At 39.9% G+C, this 18,920-nt stretch overlaps 1 protein-coding gene across 2 annotated transcripts in view; it reads left to right on the top strand.

Annotated features, from left to right (window-relative positions):
• The window catches only part of TRPM7 (transient receptor potential cation channel subfamily M member 7), a 110,129-nt gene that overhangs the window by 10,955 nt on the left and 80,254 nt on the right, over positions 1–18,920 (top strand). For both annotated transcript variants that reach the window (XM_023509975.1, XM_023509974.1), the window contains 4 exons: positions 2,963–3,042; positions 6,173–6,211; positions 11,992–12,190; positions 18,429–18,642. In XM_023509975.1, coding sequence (XP_023365743.1) covers positions 2,963–3,042; positions 6,173–6,211; positions 11,992–12,190; positions 18,429–18,642 — 532 coding nt within the window. The remainder of the gene's footprint in view (positions 1–2,962; positions 3,043–6,172; positions 6,212–11,991; positions 12,191–18,428; positions 18,643–18,920) is intronic.

Here is an 18,920-nt window from a genome sequence, read left to right as displayed (position 1 = left end):
ATTCTCTTGCCTTAGCCTCCCAAGTAGCTGGGACTACAGGTGCCTGCCACAACACACGGCTATTTTTTGTTGCAGTTTGGCCAGGCCAGGTTCGAACCTGCCACCCTAGGTATATGGGGCTGGTGCCCTGCCCACTGAGCCACAGGCACTGCCCCGGCTATTTTTTTGTTGCAGTTGTCATTTAGCTGGCCCAGGCAGGTTTAAACCCGCCAGCCTCAGTGCATGTGACTGGCACCGTAACCACTGTGCAATGGGGCCCTTTTTTTTTTTTTTTTTTTTGAGACAGAGGCTCACACAGTCACCTTGGAGTTGAGTGACTTGTCATCATAGCTCACAGCAACCTCAAACTCTTGGGCTCAAGCAATCCTTGATCTTGTCTCAGCCTCCCAAGTAGCTGGGACTATAGGTGTCTGCTACAATACCCAGCTAGTTTTTCTATTTTTAGTAGAGACAGGGTCTCTTTGCTCAGGCTGGTCTTGAACTTGAGAGTTCAGGCAGTCCACCTGCCTTGACCTCCCAGAGTGCTAAGATTACAGGTGTGAGCCACTGTGCCTGGCCTCAGGTTCAGAAAATTATGTACACAATAACCACACAGGAATTACCTTTTTAAAAAGTAGTTAGTGTGTTTTTACCCATCAGTTTCAAAAAGATGTAAGAAAGGTGACGTATTTAAAGCTACCTTCAATTTTGAAATGCTTCTTTTAAGTTTTTAAGTCAATAGTCGCTTTGGAGCCAGAGCAAACTATTAGCTGTGTGATGCTGGATAATTCCCTTACTTCTATGTCGAACTAAGTCTTGTATCTGTAATATGGGAGTACTATAATGCACACTTGATAGGATTGTTGTGAGCATATGAAATGTTTAGAATAGTACCTGGGAGCTTGGCACCCATAGCTCAGTGGTTAGGGCGCCAGTCACGTATTCTGGGGCTGGTGCATTCGAACCTGGCCCAGGCCTGCTAAACAACGACAACTACAACAAAAAAATAACCGGGCATTGTGGTGGATGCCTGTAAGCCCCAGCTACTGAGGAGGCTGAGGCAAGAGAATCACTTAAGCCCAAGAGTTTGAGGTTGCTGTGAGCTATGAGGCCACTGCACTCTACTGAGGGCAATATAGTGAAACTGTCTCAAAAAAAAAAAAAAAAAAAAAGACTAGTACCTGGAAACTATCATTAATTAATCTTTTTGTTGTATGTACTTTGGGCAAGAAGATAACAAGACTCTTACCATTGTTGCCTGAGTAAATTACCTTTGTTTAACTTTCTAGCTCTGTTTCTTTAGAACCTTGTAGAATACAGTCTCGTTTGTGTTTTTAGGCAACATTGTAATTGTTGCTTATGGGTAAATTGTATGTGCATTGGGAAACTAAATACATGATAATGGAAAAGACAGAGAGAACTTTGGGTTTGCAATGAATCCTATAACTAGGTACTTCATTTGCCAGGGATCTTGGAAGCTCTATGAGGGGTTATAAGAAATGATGGCTTTTTAGATTCATCGATGTTGTTGAAAATGGCAGGATTCCTTTCATTCTTAAGGCTGAGTAATACTTGAATGTGTGTATATCACAGTTTTAGCCACAGAAATGTGATACTGTGTGATCCCATTTTTACATGGAGTCAAAAAAAGCCAAAAACAGAACCTGAAGAGTAGAATGATGGCGACCAGGGTCAGGGGCTGTAAGGTGTGGAAAATGAAATTTTGTTCAAAGGGTAAAAACTTGCAGTTACAAGGTGAATAGGTTTTGGAGACTTAATGTATAGCATGGTGACTACAGTTAACAGTTACATGTTGTATACTTGAAATATACTGAGAGAATATACCTTGGCCGAGCAGGGTTGTTTCCATCTGTAATTGTAGCACTTTGGGAGGCCAAGGGGGGGAGAATTGCTTAAGGTCGGGAGTTTGAGAACAGCCTAGTGACTTAGTGAGACCCCCATCTCTACAAAATAATAAAAGTAAAATAATTACCCATGCATGGTGGCATGCACCAGTAGACCCAGCTGCTTTTGGAGGCTGAGGTGGGATCATTTGAGCCCAGGAGTTCAAGGCTATCGTATGCTATGATTAGGCCATCCACCTAATTTTGTAATTTTTTGTGGAGATGAGGTTTGGCCATTTTGCCCAGGCTGGTCTTGAACTCTTCCCACCTTAGCCTCCCAAAGTGTTGGGTACATGTTAAATTAAATCTGACCATCACTTTTAATTGTCTTGTAAATGGTCCGTTTGCAGGATCACACCAGTCCCTCTTGAGGTTTTTGGTTCATAGTGGGAATCTCAGATTTGGCCTCCTTCCTCTTTGGCTATTTCGGGGAACTGTATTTGCATAGCACTGATGATTTAATAATTTAAATCACATTGGATTTAAATGGAATTATTCTGATGTTTTAGGTGTGCCATCAGTAAGCGTAGTATATAGTTAGTATCTAGTGCAGTGGTTCTCAACCTTCCAAATGCCACAACCCTTTAATACAGTTCATGTGGGTCTTGACCCACAGGTTGAGAACTGCTAATCTGGTAGATTTAAAAGATAGTAAGGGGGGAGGGTGGGGGGAGGGAGGCTGATTGGTGGGATCACACCTATGGTTCATCCTAGGTTCATCCTGTGAATCTCTCTAAATGTAGAATATAAATGTGTTAACACAATAACTAAGAAAAAGACTTGAAGGCTATGTTAACCAGTTGGATGAAAGTATTTCAAATTGTATACAGAAACAGTACACTGTACCCCATGATAGTATTAATGTACACTACTATGATAAAAAAAATAGTATAGGAGAGTTGTCATAAACTTATTTACATGAAAATACATTTGTATTGTATGATAAAAAGTAATCATATTTTATTTATCAAAAAATAGTCTAGAACTATTTTTATGTATTTATTATGAAATTATTTTCTTTTTTACTTAGTGGGTTAACTTATGAACCATCCTTTAAAACTTTAAAACTTTTGCTTTAGTCCCAGAAATCCTGGATAGAAAGCACTTTGACCAAGAGGGAATGTGTATATATTATACCAAGTTCCAAGGACCCACACAGGTAAGCATGCTATTGTTTCTTCTGGGATCCTCTAGAAGTTACATGTAAATTGTATTGCTGAAGGGATTGGGAGAAGGAAACAGCATTAATGAGATAATCAGTATTTTGGAGTTCTTTCCCATGACCCCAGACTTTGTTGCCCAGGCTCTAGTGCTATGGCATTAGCCTAGCTCACAGCACCCTTTCAAATGTCTGAGTTTGAGTGATCCTCCTGCCTTGACTTCCTGAGTAGCTGGGACTACAGACACCCATCATGACTCCTGGCTAATTTTTCTGTTTTTAGTAGAAATAGGGTCTTGCTCTTGCTCAGGCTGGTCTTAAAATCCTGAGCTCAGTCAATCCTTCTGCCTCAGCCTGCCAGAATGCTTGGATTACAGGCAGTACCACCACACTTGGCCTGTATTTTGGAGTTCTTAAGGACATAGATAGCATAAACTTCTTCTTAAAGTGTTGTTCCCCCATTCTCAGATCATGCTAATATATGGCAGTTAAGGCTCTCTTTTTGTAACTATTTCACTGATGTTGAGAACTTAAAGATGTTTATATATTTTTTGGGCATCTACTACGTACTCAACTGGAGAAATCAATATGAACCTAAATAGTCACTCTTTTTGCCAGTGTATGAATATAGATCAGCATTTACTGGAAAATTTATCAGAGACTGTGGGCATCCCTAATCATTCTTTTGGTCTTTAAAATGCCTTTGACAGGCTGGATGTGGTAGCTTACACCTATAATCATAGTACTCTGGGAGGCAGAGGCAGGAGGATCTCTTGAACTCAGAAGTTGAAGACTAGCCTTAGCAAAGTGAGACCCCATCTCTACTAAAAATAGGAAAAAGAGCTGCACATTGTGGAGGTGCCTATATTCCCAGCTATTGGAAAGCTGAGGCAAGAGGATCTCTTGAGTTGGAGGTTGCTCTAGCTCAGCTGATGCCACAGCACGCTAACATGAGTATCAGAATGAGATTATGTCTCCAAAAAAAAAAAAAAGACTTTGATAATATGAATTATTTATTTACATGTTATTCTTCTTTGTATCATTCTAATTTTAGGGTATGCTGTCCAGGCTAGTACAAATAATAGAAATAATATAAAGGTAGAGGATGTTAACTAAAATTCAAGAAAAAGTTGAGTATTTACTTAATAAATATCTTTGCTAAAATTGCTTTTTCCTGAGGCTTAAAAATAGAAAAAATATTAAATAAGAAAATCCAATATACAGTTACTTCCTATCATATAGAGCGTTGTATTGTATTAATCTAAGTACCTTCATAGGTACTTAGAATACAATTCAAATTAATTGACAAAGGCATTTACAAGATTTGTGCATCTTCTTATATTTCCTGTCTCCTATCAGACCTTGTTCTCTGTTCAGTTACCTTCCCTGTAATCTTACTATTAATGTATTTATTATTAATGTATTTTTTATGTTATAGAACATGTCACTGTTTTTGTTCATAGTGGGTACTCAGTAAATATTGAATGGATCCCTCACATTACAAACACATTTTTGTTGTAAATGTAATGTACATGATAAACTTTGAAAACTTACAAGGTGTAGAAATATGGCTCAGTTTCAGCATATTAAGACAGTCTTTTTCTTTCTTTCTTTTTTATTTTTGGTAGAGACAGAGTCTCACTTTATCACCCTCGGTAGAGAGCTTGGGCTCAAGTGATTCTCTTGCCTCAGCCTCCCGAGTAACTGGGACTACAGGCACCTACTACAACACTTGGCTATTTTTTTGTTGCAATTGGCTGGGGCCAGCTTTGAACCCACCACCCTTGGTATATGGGGCTAGTGCCCTACCCACTTAGCCAGAGGTGCTGCCCTTTTAATTTTTTCTTAAGAGATGGAGACTCCCTGCCTGTGACTCTTCCTGCACCATCATACCTGACTGAGACAGTCATTATTAACGTTTTGCTGGATTTACTGTTAATCTTAGTGCATGACTTTCTGTTTTGCTTCATTCATTCTATGTGTAGAATGATATACCTGTTCTCTAACAGATTGTTACAGTAAATTTAATTTTTCATATTATAATTTATAAGAATAATAATATTCTGCTAGTGTATATACCACAGTTCATAGATCTATTTTTTTTTTTTTTTTTTTTTTTGGAGGAGGGACAGTTACACTCTGTTGGCTGGGTTAGAGTGCCTTAGTCTCAGCCTACCTAACAGCAACCTCTAACTCCTGGGCTCAAGCAGTAGGTACCTGCCACCATCCCCAGCTAGTTTTTCAATTTTTAGTAGAAACTGGGTCTTGCAAGATCTTACTCAGGCTGGTCTGGATCTCTGGAGTTCAAGCAATCCACCCACCTCAGCTTCCCAGAGTGCTGGGATTATAGATGTGAGCTGCCCTGCCAGGCCCTTAAAATAATTTTTAAAACTTTTTATAATAAAATGACTTCTTATATGTTTTTACTGTGAACTGTTTATCCAGTTTTTCTTTTTTATATTAGATTTTTAATGATGTATTTGAGTGAGCTTTTTATATATATTAGGGGAAACTAACCTTTTACAAATACATTTTTCTTAGTTTATTAGTGGCAGATTTTTGCTTCATATGAATGTATTTCTATAGTTTCTATATTTCATAATCATAATTAGTTGTATTTAAAATATAGAAATTGAGTTTAAAATAGTCATTGGAATATACCGAATATACATGATACATGGTATCTGCTAAAAGTTTAAATGTGTAATTTTCCTTGTTTTGTACCTTTTTTTTTTTTTTTGGAAATAGAATCTGACTCTGTTGCACAGGCTAGAGTACTGTGGCATCAGCCCAGCTCACAGCAACCTTAAACTCCTGGGTTCAAGCAATCTTCCTACCTCAGCCTCCTGAGTAATTGGGACCAAAGGCATAGCAACAATGCCCAGCTAATTTTTCTCCTTTTTTTTTCTTTTTTTCCAGTAGAGACAGGGGTCTCTATCTTACTCAGGCCTTGAACTCCTGACCTCAAATGATCCTTTTGCCTTGGCCTCCCAACGTGCTAGGATTACAGGCATTAGCCACTTTGCCTGGCCTATTTAGTACTTAACTTCCATGATAGGTTTTACATAGTTCATTAAAATAAGAAAAATTTTACCTTGAAATAATTTATTTACCTTTTTGTGTCTTATAGATGCCTTCCAGGATGTCAAATTTGTCAGCAACTTGTCAGGTAAGTTTAATTACATTGTACAGATTTTGAAAAATAAATAAAACTGATCTATTAGAAACATTAGTAGAATGCTACTGCCTTTCTTTTAAATAAAAGAAGGGATAAAATGCATTTATGATTTTAGATGGGTACTTTACCTAGGTGAAGAATCAGACAAGGCTGTTTGAAACTCAAGTGAAGCTACCTGAGCAAAGTTCTAAAATTGAATCTGAGTTAGTTCGACAAAAATTGCAAAAAAGGGGCTTTAGGCAGCAAGAACAGGATGTGAGAAGGTCTGACAGTGAAGGACATTATGATTGTGGGAGGTAAGATGGAGATAGAAGAGATGAGTCTTGAAGTAAGTGCTAAACCATCTAAGTGTTTTGTGTACTATAACAACTACTTTTGACTTCTTTTTCTTTTTTTGAGACAGAGTCTCACTTTGTCACTCTTGGTAGAATGCCATGGTGACATAGCTCACAGCAACCTCAGACTCCTGGGCTTACGTGATTTTCTTACCTCAGCTTCCCAAGTAGCTGGGACTACAGGCACCTACTACAATGACCAGCTGTTTTTAGAGATGAGGTCTCATTCTGGCTCAGGCTGGTCTCCAACCTGTGAGCTCAGCTGCCTCTGCCTCCCAAGTACTAGAATTACAGGCGTAAGCCACCACGCCTGGCCTTACTTTCATTTTCATATTAAAAGGATATTACATAGACGAATAACATGCCAAATTTTTTTTCTGTAACACAATTGGCATTTTAAGATTGGATTAGGAGGAAAAAAATACTACTCGTTCAGAAAGTTTTATAGTAATTATGGCAAAAATGAGAACCGGAATTAAGATAATGGTATGACAATAAAGAGAAGTAGATAGATTTGAAGAGATTAATAAGAAATGTAATATGATTTGGTGGATGTGAGGAGAAGGGATTTTATTTTTAGAGACAATAGAGTGCCTTGGCATCATAGCTCATAGCAATCCTCTTGCCTCAGCCTCCTAACGTAGCTGGGACTACAGGTTTCCACCACAATGCCCAGTTATTTTTAGAGGTGGGGGTCTCAGTCTTGCTCAGGCTGGTCTCAAACTCCTGAGCTCAGGCAATCTACCTGCCTTGGCCTCCCAAAATGCTGGGATTACAGGTGTGAGCCACTGTGCCCAGCAGGAGATTTTTTTTTCCCCCACAGTAGAGTTTCATAGGAAAAAGGGGACGATTTGAGCATGATACCTAGATTTCCTACTTGGGCTACTGAGTTAATGATTATGTTCATTAAGGTCTGTTGAAATATAAGAGGAAAAGGAAAAGGTCTCTAGTTGGCAGGGTAGGAGCAGAAGTGCATAGAATGAGCTTATTTATGAGAGATACTGAATTTTTTTTTTTTTTTTTTAAAGAAACTAAAAGGGGAAGACTGAAGTCTTTTGTATTTGCCACTATATTTACTATCTCCGGTCCTATTTGTTCCTTCTTATAGATGAGAGGTTCCATCTGATGTCCCTTCCTTCAGGAGGCCAAAGAGCTTCCTTTAGTATTTCATATAGTACAAGTGTACTGGAAATGAATTTTCTGAGTTTGGCCTACCTGAAAATGTTTGTTTTACTTTTGTATTTGAAAGATATTTTCACTGGATGGAGGATTTGGGATTGAGTTTTTTCTTTTCCTCACATCTACCAAATCAAGAACTTCCAAGATGTCATTATTATTTTATCTTCTAGTTTTGTGTCTGGTGAGAAGGCGCCTGTCACTAATGTAGTTGTTTCACTTTGTGCAGTAGGTCTTTTTTCATCTGGATACTTTATTATTTTTTTTTTTTTTTTGAGACAGATACTCAAGCTGTCTCACTTGGCAGAGTGCCGTGGCATCGTAACTCCCAGCAACCTCCAACTCATGGGCTTAGGCAATTCTCTTACCTCAGCCTCCCAAGTACTTGGGACCACAGGCACCTGCCATAATGCCCTGCTATTTTTTGTTGCAGTTTGGCCGAGGTCAGGTTCGAACCCACCACCCTCGATATGTGGGACCAGCACCCTACCCACTGAGCGACAGGTGCCACCCTTTTAAATTTTTTTTTAAAGAGACAGAGTCTCACTTTGTTGCCCTCAGCAGAATTCAGTGGCGTCACAGCTCACAACCTCTAGCTCTTTGGCTTAGGTGATTCTCTTGCCTCAGCCTCCCTAGAAGCTGGGACTACAAGTGCCCGCCACAACACCTAGCTTTTTAATTTATTTTATTTTGTTTTTTTGTTGCAGTTTGGCCAAGGCCAGGTTTGAACCCGCCACCCTCAGTATATGGGGGCAGGCGCCCTACTCACTGAGCCACAGGCGCTGCCCTCATCTGGTTACTTTAAAGGTTTTTTCCTCTGTACTTTTGTTTTTAACAGCTTGTATATAATGTGCCTGAGTGATTCTCTTTGTGCTTATTCTGCTTGCATAAATATCTGCATGTTCAAAATTTTCATCTAATTGGGAAGGTTTCATTGTTCTTTTTAAGTCTCACTTTTTCACCCTGGGTAGAGTGCCATGGTGTCATAGCTCAAAACAACCTCAAACTCTTGGGCTTGAGCAATCCTCTTTCCTCAGCCTCCTGAGGAGCTGGGACCATAGGCGTATGCAACAACACTTGGCTAGTTTTCTGTTTTTATAGGTGGGGTTTCACTCTTGATCAGGCTGGTCTCAAACTCCTGAGTTCAAGCAAATCACCCTCCTTGGCTTCCCAGAGCCATCACACCCAGCCTCAGTTACTCTTCTTTGACAGAGTCTCACTTTGTTGCCCTTGGTGGAGTGCTATGGCATCATAGCCCACAGCAACTTCCAGCTCTTGGGCTTAGGTGATTCTCTTGCCTTAGCCCCCTGAGTAGCTGGGACTATAGGCGCCTGCCACAATGCCCAGCTATTTTTTTGTTGCAGTTTGGCCAGGGCCAGGTTTGAACCCACCACCCTCAATATATGGGGCCAGTGCCCTACCCACTGAGCCCAGGTGCTGCCTTCAGTTACTGTTCTTAAACTTTTTTTCTGCCCCATTCTCTTGTCCCTCTGGAACTCCAGTTACATATGTTACCACTTATGTTAGATTGGTTGATATTTTACATGGGTTACAGAGGCTCTATTATGTGTTTTCATTTAACATTTTTCTCTGTTTACCAATTTAGGTAATTTCTGTTAATCTGTCTTCAGGTTCATTAATTCATATTTCTACAGTTCCTAATGCTCTGTTTTACCCATCTAGTGAATTTATTCACACATTACATTTTTCAGTTCTAAAATTGCTGCTTGATTCTGTTTTATAGCTTACATTTCTCCTCATAGATGCTCTGTCTTTACCTTCATTAGGACCATCTATTTTTCCATTCCTAGAAGTTCTTCAACATCTTTTTTTTTCCTTTTAAGAGACACTGTTGGGCAGCATCTGTGGCTCAGTGAGTAGGGCACTGGCCCCATATACCGAGGGTGGTGGATTGAACCCGGCCCCAGCCAAACTGCAACAAAAAAATAGCTGGGTGTTGTGTTGGGCACCTGTAGTCCCAGCTACTCGGGGGGCTGAGGCAAGAGAATCACCTAAGCCCAAGAGCTAGAGGTTGCTGCTCTGACGCCACAGCACTCTACCAAGGGCAACAAAGTGAGACTTTGTCTCTATAAAAAAAAGAGAGATAGTGTCTGTCTTGTTTTTGTTGTTTGTTTTTGTTTTTTTTTTTTTTGTCTCTATAAAAAAAAGACAGTGTCTGTCTTGTTTTTGTTGTTTGTTTTTTGAGACAGAGTCTCACCTTGTCATCCTTGGTAGAGTGCTGTAGCTTCACAGCAACCTCAAACTCATGGGCGCAAGTGATTCTCTTGTCTCAGCCTCCCAAGTAGCTGGGACTACAGGCACCTGCCACAACTCTCAGCTAATTTTTTTAGGGAGACGTCTAGGTCTGGCTCAGGCTGGTCTCGAACCTGTAAGCCTGGGCAGTCCACCTGCCTTGGCCTTCCAGAGTGCTAGGATTACAGGTGTGAGCCACCGTGCCCGGCCCTAGCATCTGTCTTGTGACCAGGCTGGAAGGCTGGAGTGCTGTGGCTCAGTAACAGCTCACTGCAACCTCAAATTTACTAGGCTCATTTTTTTTTTTTTTTTTAAGAAACAGTCTTGCTTTATTGTCCTGGGTAGAGAGTCATGGCATCACACAGCTCACAGCAACCTCCAACTCCTAGGCTTAGGTGATTCTCTTGCCTTAGCCTCCCAAGTAGCTGGGACTGTAGGCGCCCACCACAACACCCGGCTCAAATTCCTGGGCTTTAAGTCTCCCAGGTAGCTGGGACTATAGGCACCTGCCACAACTCCCCCTCATTTTTCTATGTTTAATAGAGATAGGGTCTTACTCTTGCTCAGGCTGGTTTCTTTAATTCTTGAGCTCAAGTGATCCACCTTGGCCTCCCAGAGTGCTTGGATTATAGGCATGACTCACCGTACTCGCCTAGTGTCATTTTCTGGTAATTCTGTCATCTCTTGCAGTTCTGGACTTCATTTACTGATTGGTGGGGGTGGAGGGAGTGTTACATTTTTCTGCATCTTTGCGCACATGGAAATTTTTGATGGGTGCTGCACACTGTGAATTTTTTTGTTTTGGGATATTAGATTTTGTTATTTTTTATATTGGGGAGTTTAGGACTTGAGCATGCATTTGAATCGCTTTAATCCTTTCGAGTCTTGTTCTTACACTGTGTCAGGGCATGGATTATCTAGGTCTTATTTAGTCCTTCTAATTAAACAGTATTGTTCTGAGGACCCTGTCATAGGCTTTGTATTATGAGATCTCTGCACTCTAGCTGGTGGGAACATAAATTGTTCCCTGTCCTTTATGAGGTTCAGGAGTTGTTTGGCCTTGTGGTATCTAGTAATTCTTACCTTCGTCTTGGGTGATATATTCTCTTTTTTGTTTGTTTGTTTTAGAGACAGAGTCTTACTTTATCACCCTTGGTAGAGTGCTGTAGTGTCACAGTTCACAGCAACCTCCCAACTCCTAGGCTTAGGTGATTCTCTTACCTCAGCCTCCCAAGGAGAGTAGCTGGGAATTAGAGGCACCTGCCATAGTGCCTGGCTTTTTTTTGTTGTTGCAGTTTGGCCGGGCCGGGTTCGAACCTGCCACTCTTCCTATATGAGGCTGGTGCCCTACCCAGTGAGCCACAGGCACCGCCCTGAGGTGATAGAGTCTTATGCATACTTGAGGAGACTCCTCTGTAGATGTTTGGACAGAGGAGTTCCCTCTTTTTGTTTTCTAACTCAGAAACTCTAGCTGCCTTGGCTTCTTCAAACTCTAATCTGATTTAAGATTTTTATTAGATCATTGAGACTGCCTGATTCCATTGGGTCTCTCGTGTTCTTTTGGGTGGAACGACATCCCTCTTTCTTTCTCTGGCCACAGGCAACTATGGGGACCACCTTTTTGTCACTATATAGGTTCATTTGCATTTTCTCAAATTCTGTATACATGGACTTATATAAATATGTATTTTTTGATATCTGGCTTCTTTCACTCAGCATGGTTATTTTTGAGATTCATCCATGTTATAGCATATATTAGTGGTTCATTTCTTTCTGTTACTGAATATTATTTCTATACATGGCTATATCAAGCCCCACATTAAATTTAGATGATGACTTCATCTTATATTGATGTATTTATACTATTTCATTGCTGTGGTAAATACTGATTTATTGATATTCTAAAGTCAAATGATTTTTATATTCTTCATTCGTTCATCCATTTAAATTCACTTTTTCATTGTAATTTTTTGAATGGTCTTTTAACAATGTCACTTTTTTTTTTAGGTGTTTTTGTGGTCGCTTGGTCAAGCAACATGCTTGTTTTACTGCAAGTCTTGCCATGAAATACTCAGATGTGAAATTGGGTGACCATTTCAATCAGGCAATAGAAGAATGGTCTGTAGAAAAGCATACAGAACAGAGCCCAACTGATGCTTATGGAGTCATAAATTTTCAAGGGGGTTCTCATTCCTACAGAGCTAAGGTATGTCAAGTTTTATATACTGTTTTTACTTTTTATCTTGTTTACATAATAAACACTTATCTCACAATTTTTTTAGGGGGGGATATTTTTGTTTTGTTTTGTTTTTTGAGACAGAGTCTGAGTTTGTCACCCTCACCAGAGTGCTGTGTTGTCATAGCTCACAGCAACCTTAAACTTTTGGGCTCAAGTGATTCTCTTGCCTCAGCCTCCTGTAGCTGGGACTACAGGCGTCCAGCTATTTTTAGAGACGGGGTCTCGGCTCTAGCTTAGGCTGGTCTCAAACTCATGAGCTCATGCAATTCACCTGCCTTGGCCTCCTAGAGTGCTAGAATTACAGACTTACCTCACAGTTGGTATGGCATTATCACAAATTCATTTCTTTGCATACTTTAAAGTTCTTTGTATAGGTGCATGGAACCACAGAATTACACCTTTTTGGTGGCTTGAACTTTTTTTGGGGGCGGAGACAGAGCCTCAAGCTGTTGCCCTGGGTAGAGTGCTGTGGCATCACAGCTCATAGCAACTTCTGCCTCCTGGGCTTAAGCGATTCTTTTGCCTCAGCCTCCCAAGTAGCTGGGACTACAGGCACCTGCTACAATGCCTGGCTGTTTTTTGGTTGTAGTTGCCCATTGTTGTTTGGCAGGCCCAGGCTGGATTTGAACCTGCCAGCCTTGGTGTATGTGGCTCATGCCCCAGCTGCTGAACTATAGGCCCCGATCTTGGATCGAAATTTATATCATAAAATGTCTTCTGTTTCTTTTCTTTTTTTTTCTTTGTTTGACAAAGACTGCTTTTTCTAAAGTCAGTGTAGCTAAACTTCCTTTTTGCTTTTACCTTTTTTTTTATGTTAAAGAGGTTATCTTTTAAGCAGCATTTAGTTTTAAAATATTTAGTCTGTCATGTATTTGAGTTTAAATTTGCCATCATGTTGTTATCAATTGGTGTCACTTTTTTGTTCCATTTTCTTTTCTTTTATCTTTTTGGATTAAATACTTTTTATTTTCTTCCTTCTTTAATAGTTATTTATACAGTCATCCTTTGGTGTCTGTGAGGGATTGGTTCTGGAATCTTCCCTCAGATACCAAAATCTTTAGTTATTTATTATTGTGTTTGCATGTCACTTATGCACATCCTCTTATATACTTTAAATCATCTCTAAATTACTTATAATTTCTAATACAGTGTAATAATATATGTAATTATTATTATTATTTAGGGAATACTAACAAGTAAAAAGTCTGTGCGTGTTTAGTACAGACACAGTTTATTTGTTATTTTTTCAAAGAGAAAATTTAGAGCACTTCCAAAGATTACTCTCAGGAAGGAGTAGAGGTGAGAGAGACCCAAATGTAGTTTTTTTCCTAAATATTTTTAAACCATGATTGGTTGAATCCATGAATGTGAAACCCATTGATATAGAGAGCCTAATGTACATTCTTTTTCTGTTCGTTAATCTTGTAAAAAACACCATAAAACACATTTTTAACTTGCTGCCATTTACAGTCACATGTCACTTCACGATGGTGATAACGTTTTGAGAAATGCATTCTTAGGCGATTTCATCCTTATACTAACACCAGAGTGTATGCAAACCTAGATGGTAGTCTGTTGCTTTTAGGCAACAAATCTGCATAGTGTGTTTCCCTAGTAAATAACATAGGCATCTGTAATACATTGGTAAATATTTGTGTATCTAAGGATACCTAACCATAGAAAAAGTACAATAAAAATACGGAATTATAAACTGATAGGATCAGCTCATGTATGTGGCTTGTCACGGACCATAACATTGTTATGTGGCACATAACCATGTTGTAAATTAGTCCTTTTACCCTGTTCTGGACAATACAGAAACCTTTAGAATATTTGTAACTCCACATGCTTTTTTTAGGATAATTTTTAATTTTCTATGTATTTGAAACTCCCCGAACATAATTACTTATTTAGTGTTAAACATTTTAACCTTTGCATTGTTCTGCCTGCCTCCATGTCTTGATGAGAATAATAGTGCCATATCGTGGGCTTACCATCTAAGATTTCCTCTTCTGGATCTTAATCCCACAAGTTCTCACTGCCTTCATAGCTCGCCAGTGTCTTAAAACAGGTGTTATTTATCATTTATCTAGTTCCCAGGGGCAGAGTCGGTCCAAAATAACCTATTCTATCATTGCTGGGAATAGAATTTCTCATTAATCCCCAGTGGAGTCTCTCTCTCGCTCTCCTTTTTTTTTTTTTTTTTTAAACAAAACAAAACCTTGGTGAATGTTTATTTCTCATCATATGGAACCGGTAGTAAAGCCAAAGATTTCTGCACTTGAACACTAAACACCTCTCCTTACCCTCTCAGGGGATATTGACAGAAACTTATGTCCCCACTAGAACCCAACCCCCCATGCTGAGGCCCCTTCTGTCCTGCACACATTACAGAGAGAGCTTTCTGGCCTAAAGGGGGTGCCAGTTGCTTCTCTTAGCCTGTACAAGTATGAGAATATGGGACACTGGCCAGGCTCCTCTCCTGCCTGCCCCGAGAAGAGGGACAGGAGCAGGAGTAGCAGCCGCATGGTTCTAGCCTATCCTCAGTCACTTCCAGACTGGTCAGCACAGACTGCTAGAAAACAGGTTGTTTTGTTTTTTGAGACAGAGACTCAAACTATTGCCCCTGGATAGAGTGCCATAGCATCATAGCTCACAGCAACCTCCAATTTGGGCTCAAGTGATTCTCTTACCTCAGTTTTTCTATATTTTGGTAGAGACAGGGTCTTGCTTTTTGCTCAGGCTGGTCTCCAACTTGTGAGCTCAGGCAATCCACTCACCTTGGCCTCCCTCCTCCTGACTGGCAGGAGTCACTGCACCCGGCCAGTAGAGTCTCTTTTTTAAAAATTCAACTTTGGAATGTTTCCCCAGTATTACTTTTATGTATCCAAGGATGACAAGTGAAACCAATGCAGAACAACTTGCTACATAGAACTAATCCGACAAATCATGGTGGGTTTTTTCTGTTATTGTTTATTTATTTTGTTTTGTTTTTAAAGGTAGGGTCTTACTCTGTCACCCAGGCTAAAGTGCAGTAGTATGATGATAACTCTCTGTAAGCTGAAACTCCTGAGTTCAAGCAATTCCCCTGCCTTCGCCTCCCAAGTAGTTAGTTAGAACTTCAGCCAGGTACTGCCGTGGTTGGCTGATTTTTAAATTTTTCTCAAGAGGAGTTTTCTATGTGGCCCAGGCTTGTATTGAACTTTTGGCCTCAAGCCATCCTCCTGCCTTACCCTCCCAAAGTGCTAGGATTACAGGTGTCAGCCACCATGCCCAGGCTATAAAGCAATCTTTTTTTTTTTTTTTGGACACAGAGCCTCAAGCGGTTGCCCTGAGTAGAGTGCCATGGCATCATAGCTCATAGCAACCTCCAATTCCTGGGCTTAAGTGATTCTCTTGCCTCAGCCTCCCAAGTAGCTAGGACTACAGGCACCCACCACAGCGCCCAGCTATTTTTTGGTTGTAGTTGTCATTGTTGTTTGGCAGGCCTGGGCTGGATTCGAACCCGCCAGCTCTGGTGTATGTGGCTGGTGCTTTAGCCACTTGAGCTACAGGCACTGAAGCCTATAAACCATTCTTAAGAGACTCTGGAGTCTTCTCCATTTTGTAGGATTCTAATATTTTCAGCTTCTTTATTGTGTCACTACTGAGATTTTCAGTGTTATGTGATCTTTGTAAAAGAATGGGAAATATATCCCTTTGCAAAGAACCTTTCTTCAAGATGATTTAAAAATGTCTCTTCCTATTTGACATGGTGGACTCTAGCCTGTAATCCTAGCCCTGTGGGAGGCTGAGGCAGGAGGATTGCTTGAGCCCAGAGTTTAAGACCAGCCTTGGCAGCAGACCCCATCTGTATAAAAAATAGAAAAAATTAGCTTGACATGATGGTATGTACCTGTAGTTCTGGCTACTTGTGGAGCTCAGGCAGGAGCATCACTTGAGCCCAAGAGATTTGAGGTTCAGTGAGGTAGTATGGTACCACTACACTCCAGCCTCAGTGATAGAGCCAGACCCTATTTCAAAATAAGTAAAATAATTTTCTCCAGCTCTAAACATTTTGAATTCCTTTCTTTTTTCTGCCTGGAAGCTTTTAGAGTTAGTGTTATGAATTTTTATTTATATGTGTGTATATATCTAGTATCTACATCTGTCTACCTGTATAAGTCTTTTGCTTTTCTGTTTTCTATATTCCATCTTTCTGGAACGTCTCAGTGGGATGTTAATGGGATGTTAGACTTGCTCAGTAGTGTGTGAAGGTGAAAGTGATGCATAGGGAGAGCAGTAGTGGGTGAGGTGGGACAGGTAAAGGGGAGGGTCTGTGCCAGGTCCTGTGGGTCTGTAGGTCATCATAGGTTGTCATAATAAGCTTTTTTGTTTTGTCTTTTTACCTGACTTTAATGGGAATACTTAATAGTTTTCATCTTCCTGGTTTAATGTATTATTGTGTGTATAAAATCTTAATAGAGATACGTACAAATACAGCTTAATGTATGTTTTGTGGTAGATCTTCAAAATGTTTGTGCTATATGTACCTCTGTTTTTTTGTTTGTTTGTTTTTTGTTCTTTTGAGACAGAATCTCACTTTGTCACCCTTGATAGAGTGCTGTGGCATCACAGGTCACAGCAACCTCAAACTCTTGGGCTTAAGCGATTCTCTTGCTTCACCCTCCCATGTAGCTGGGACTATAGGCACCCGCCACAATATCCCGCTATTTTTTGGTTGTAGTTGTCATTGTTGTTTGGCAGACCCAGGCTGGATTGGAACCCGCCAGCTCTGGTATATGTGGCTGGCGCCTTAGCCTCTTGAACTACAGGTGCTGAGCCTCTCTCAAGTTTCTTACAGTCTAATTCATATATGTGCTTTAGGCAAAGAGAATGAATTAAATAGGTCATAGTATGTGCATTTTATGACATAATACCACAGAAAGGTAATTTTTTAATATTTCAAACCAGAGAAAGTTAGTACACAGATATAATAGCTTATTTTCTTTCACTTATTATATAGAAAGGCTTTATAGAAATTAAACTGGTGAATCTGTCTGAACACCATGACATGTTCATTAGAATTTTCTACTTATATCTCAGTGTGATCAAATCCACAGTTACTTCCAGTGAAGGAAATAATCACTCAAATTAAAAGTATCTTTTAAATTTTACTGCACAGTCACAATTCATTTATAAATGGACTAGAGATCATTTTCTTTCTTTTCTTTTTTTTCTTTTTTCAGACAGATTTTTACTTTGTTGCCCTCATTAAAGTGCCGTAGTGTCATAGCTCAGAGCAACTTCAAACTCTTGGGTACAAGCGATCTTTTTGCCTCAGCCTCCTGAGTAGCTGGGACTACAGGTGCGCAGCACAATGCCTGGCTATTGTTTTAAGAGATGGGATTTCATTCTTACTCAGGCTTGTTTGGAACTCCTGAGCTCAAGTGAACCACCCACTTCAGCCTCCCAGAGTGGTGGGATTACAGGCATAAGCCACCGCACCCGGCCTATTTATTGTTTTCAAAATATTAAAAGGGTATAAATGTTTTTGTTACATGAATACCTTGTATAATGCCTAAGTCAGGGCTTTTAGTGTGCTCCTCACCAGAATAGTGTTCGTTGTACCTAACAAGTAAGTTTTGTCCCTCATCCACTCTCTTACCCCTCCCTCTTCCTGGTTTCTAGTGCTCTTTATATCTCCTTGTGCCTGTGTGTACTCATTGTTTGCTCCCACTTATTAGTGAGGACATACGATGTTTGGGTTGGTTCTAGTTGCTAGAACATTGACAAAACTTCTAAACAGGTAATTTAGTAGATGCCTTTGTTAGTAACAAGTCTTGGAAACACCCATTCCTCCAACCCCACAGTTCTTTTTTCTTTTTCCAGCATCCTAGCCAGTGTTACTGCTTCTCACTGCCTGTGTACTCACAGTTATAACAAGGCAATAAATAGTGTGAATAAAACGGCAAATTAGATTAATGGTAATTGAGTATAAACAGAATAACATTTGTGTCTTAAGTATTTAAGAGTTAAAGTTCCATTACTTTTGTAGATCTCACAGGATGAATTTTTCAACTTAGTCATTTGCTGTTATTTGTTCCTTGGAGTGTGAATGTATTGAAAGTAGCCCATGAAGTTTTGTTTTATAAATCATACAGTGTTGTTTTATGAAACCTGTGAACATATTCAATTATTTTGTTCTTTTAAAATCTTTTTTTAGTATGTGAGACTATCATATGACACCAAACCTGAAGTCATTCTGCAACTTCTGCTTAAGGAATGGCAAATGGAATTACCCAAACTTGTTATCTCTGTACACGGGGGCATGCAGAAATTTGAGCTTCACCCACGAATTAAGCAGTTGCTTGGAAAGGGTCTTATTAAAGCTGCAGTTACAACCGGAGCCTGGATTTTAACTGGAGGAGTAAACACAGGTAATGTGATGATTATGCCAATTTTATTTAGTGTGTTTGTTAACTTCTCATAGTATCAATTAGATATTTGAACAATATTCAACAATGAATATAGATAGATATATTCAACTCTAATGTTAAATAATAACTGAACCTGGGGCGGCGCCTGTGGCTTAGTGAGTAGGGTGCTGGCCCCATATACCGAGGGTAACGGGTTCAAACCCGGCCCCAAGCCAAAGTGCAGCCAAAAATAGCCGGGCGTTGTGCCCGGTGCCTATAGTCCCAGCTACTCAGGAGGC

Source organism: Otolemur garnettii, unplaced genomic scaffold, assembly GCF_000181295.1.
Source record: "Otolemur garnettii isolate 467f Iridium unplaced genomic scaffold, OtoGar3 scaffold00011, whole genome shotgun sequence".
NCBI classification, from domain to species: Eukaryota; Metazoa; Chordata; class Mammalia; order Primates; family Galagidae; genus Otolemur; species Otolemur garnettii.
Note: the sequence above shows the minus strand (reverse complement) of the source record. Positions and strands in the feature narration are given on the sequence as shown.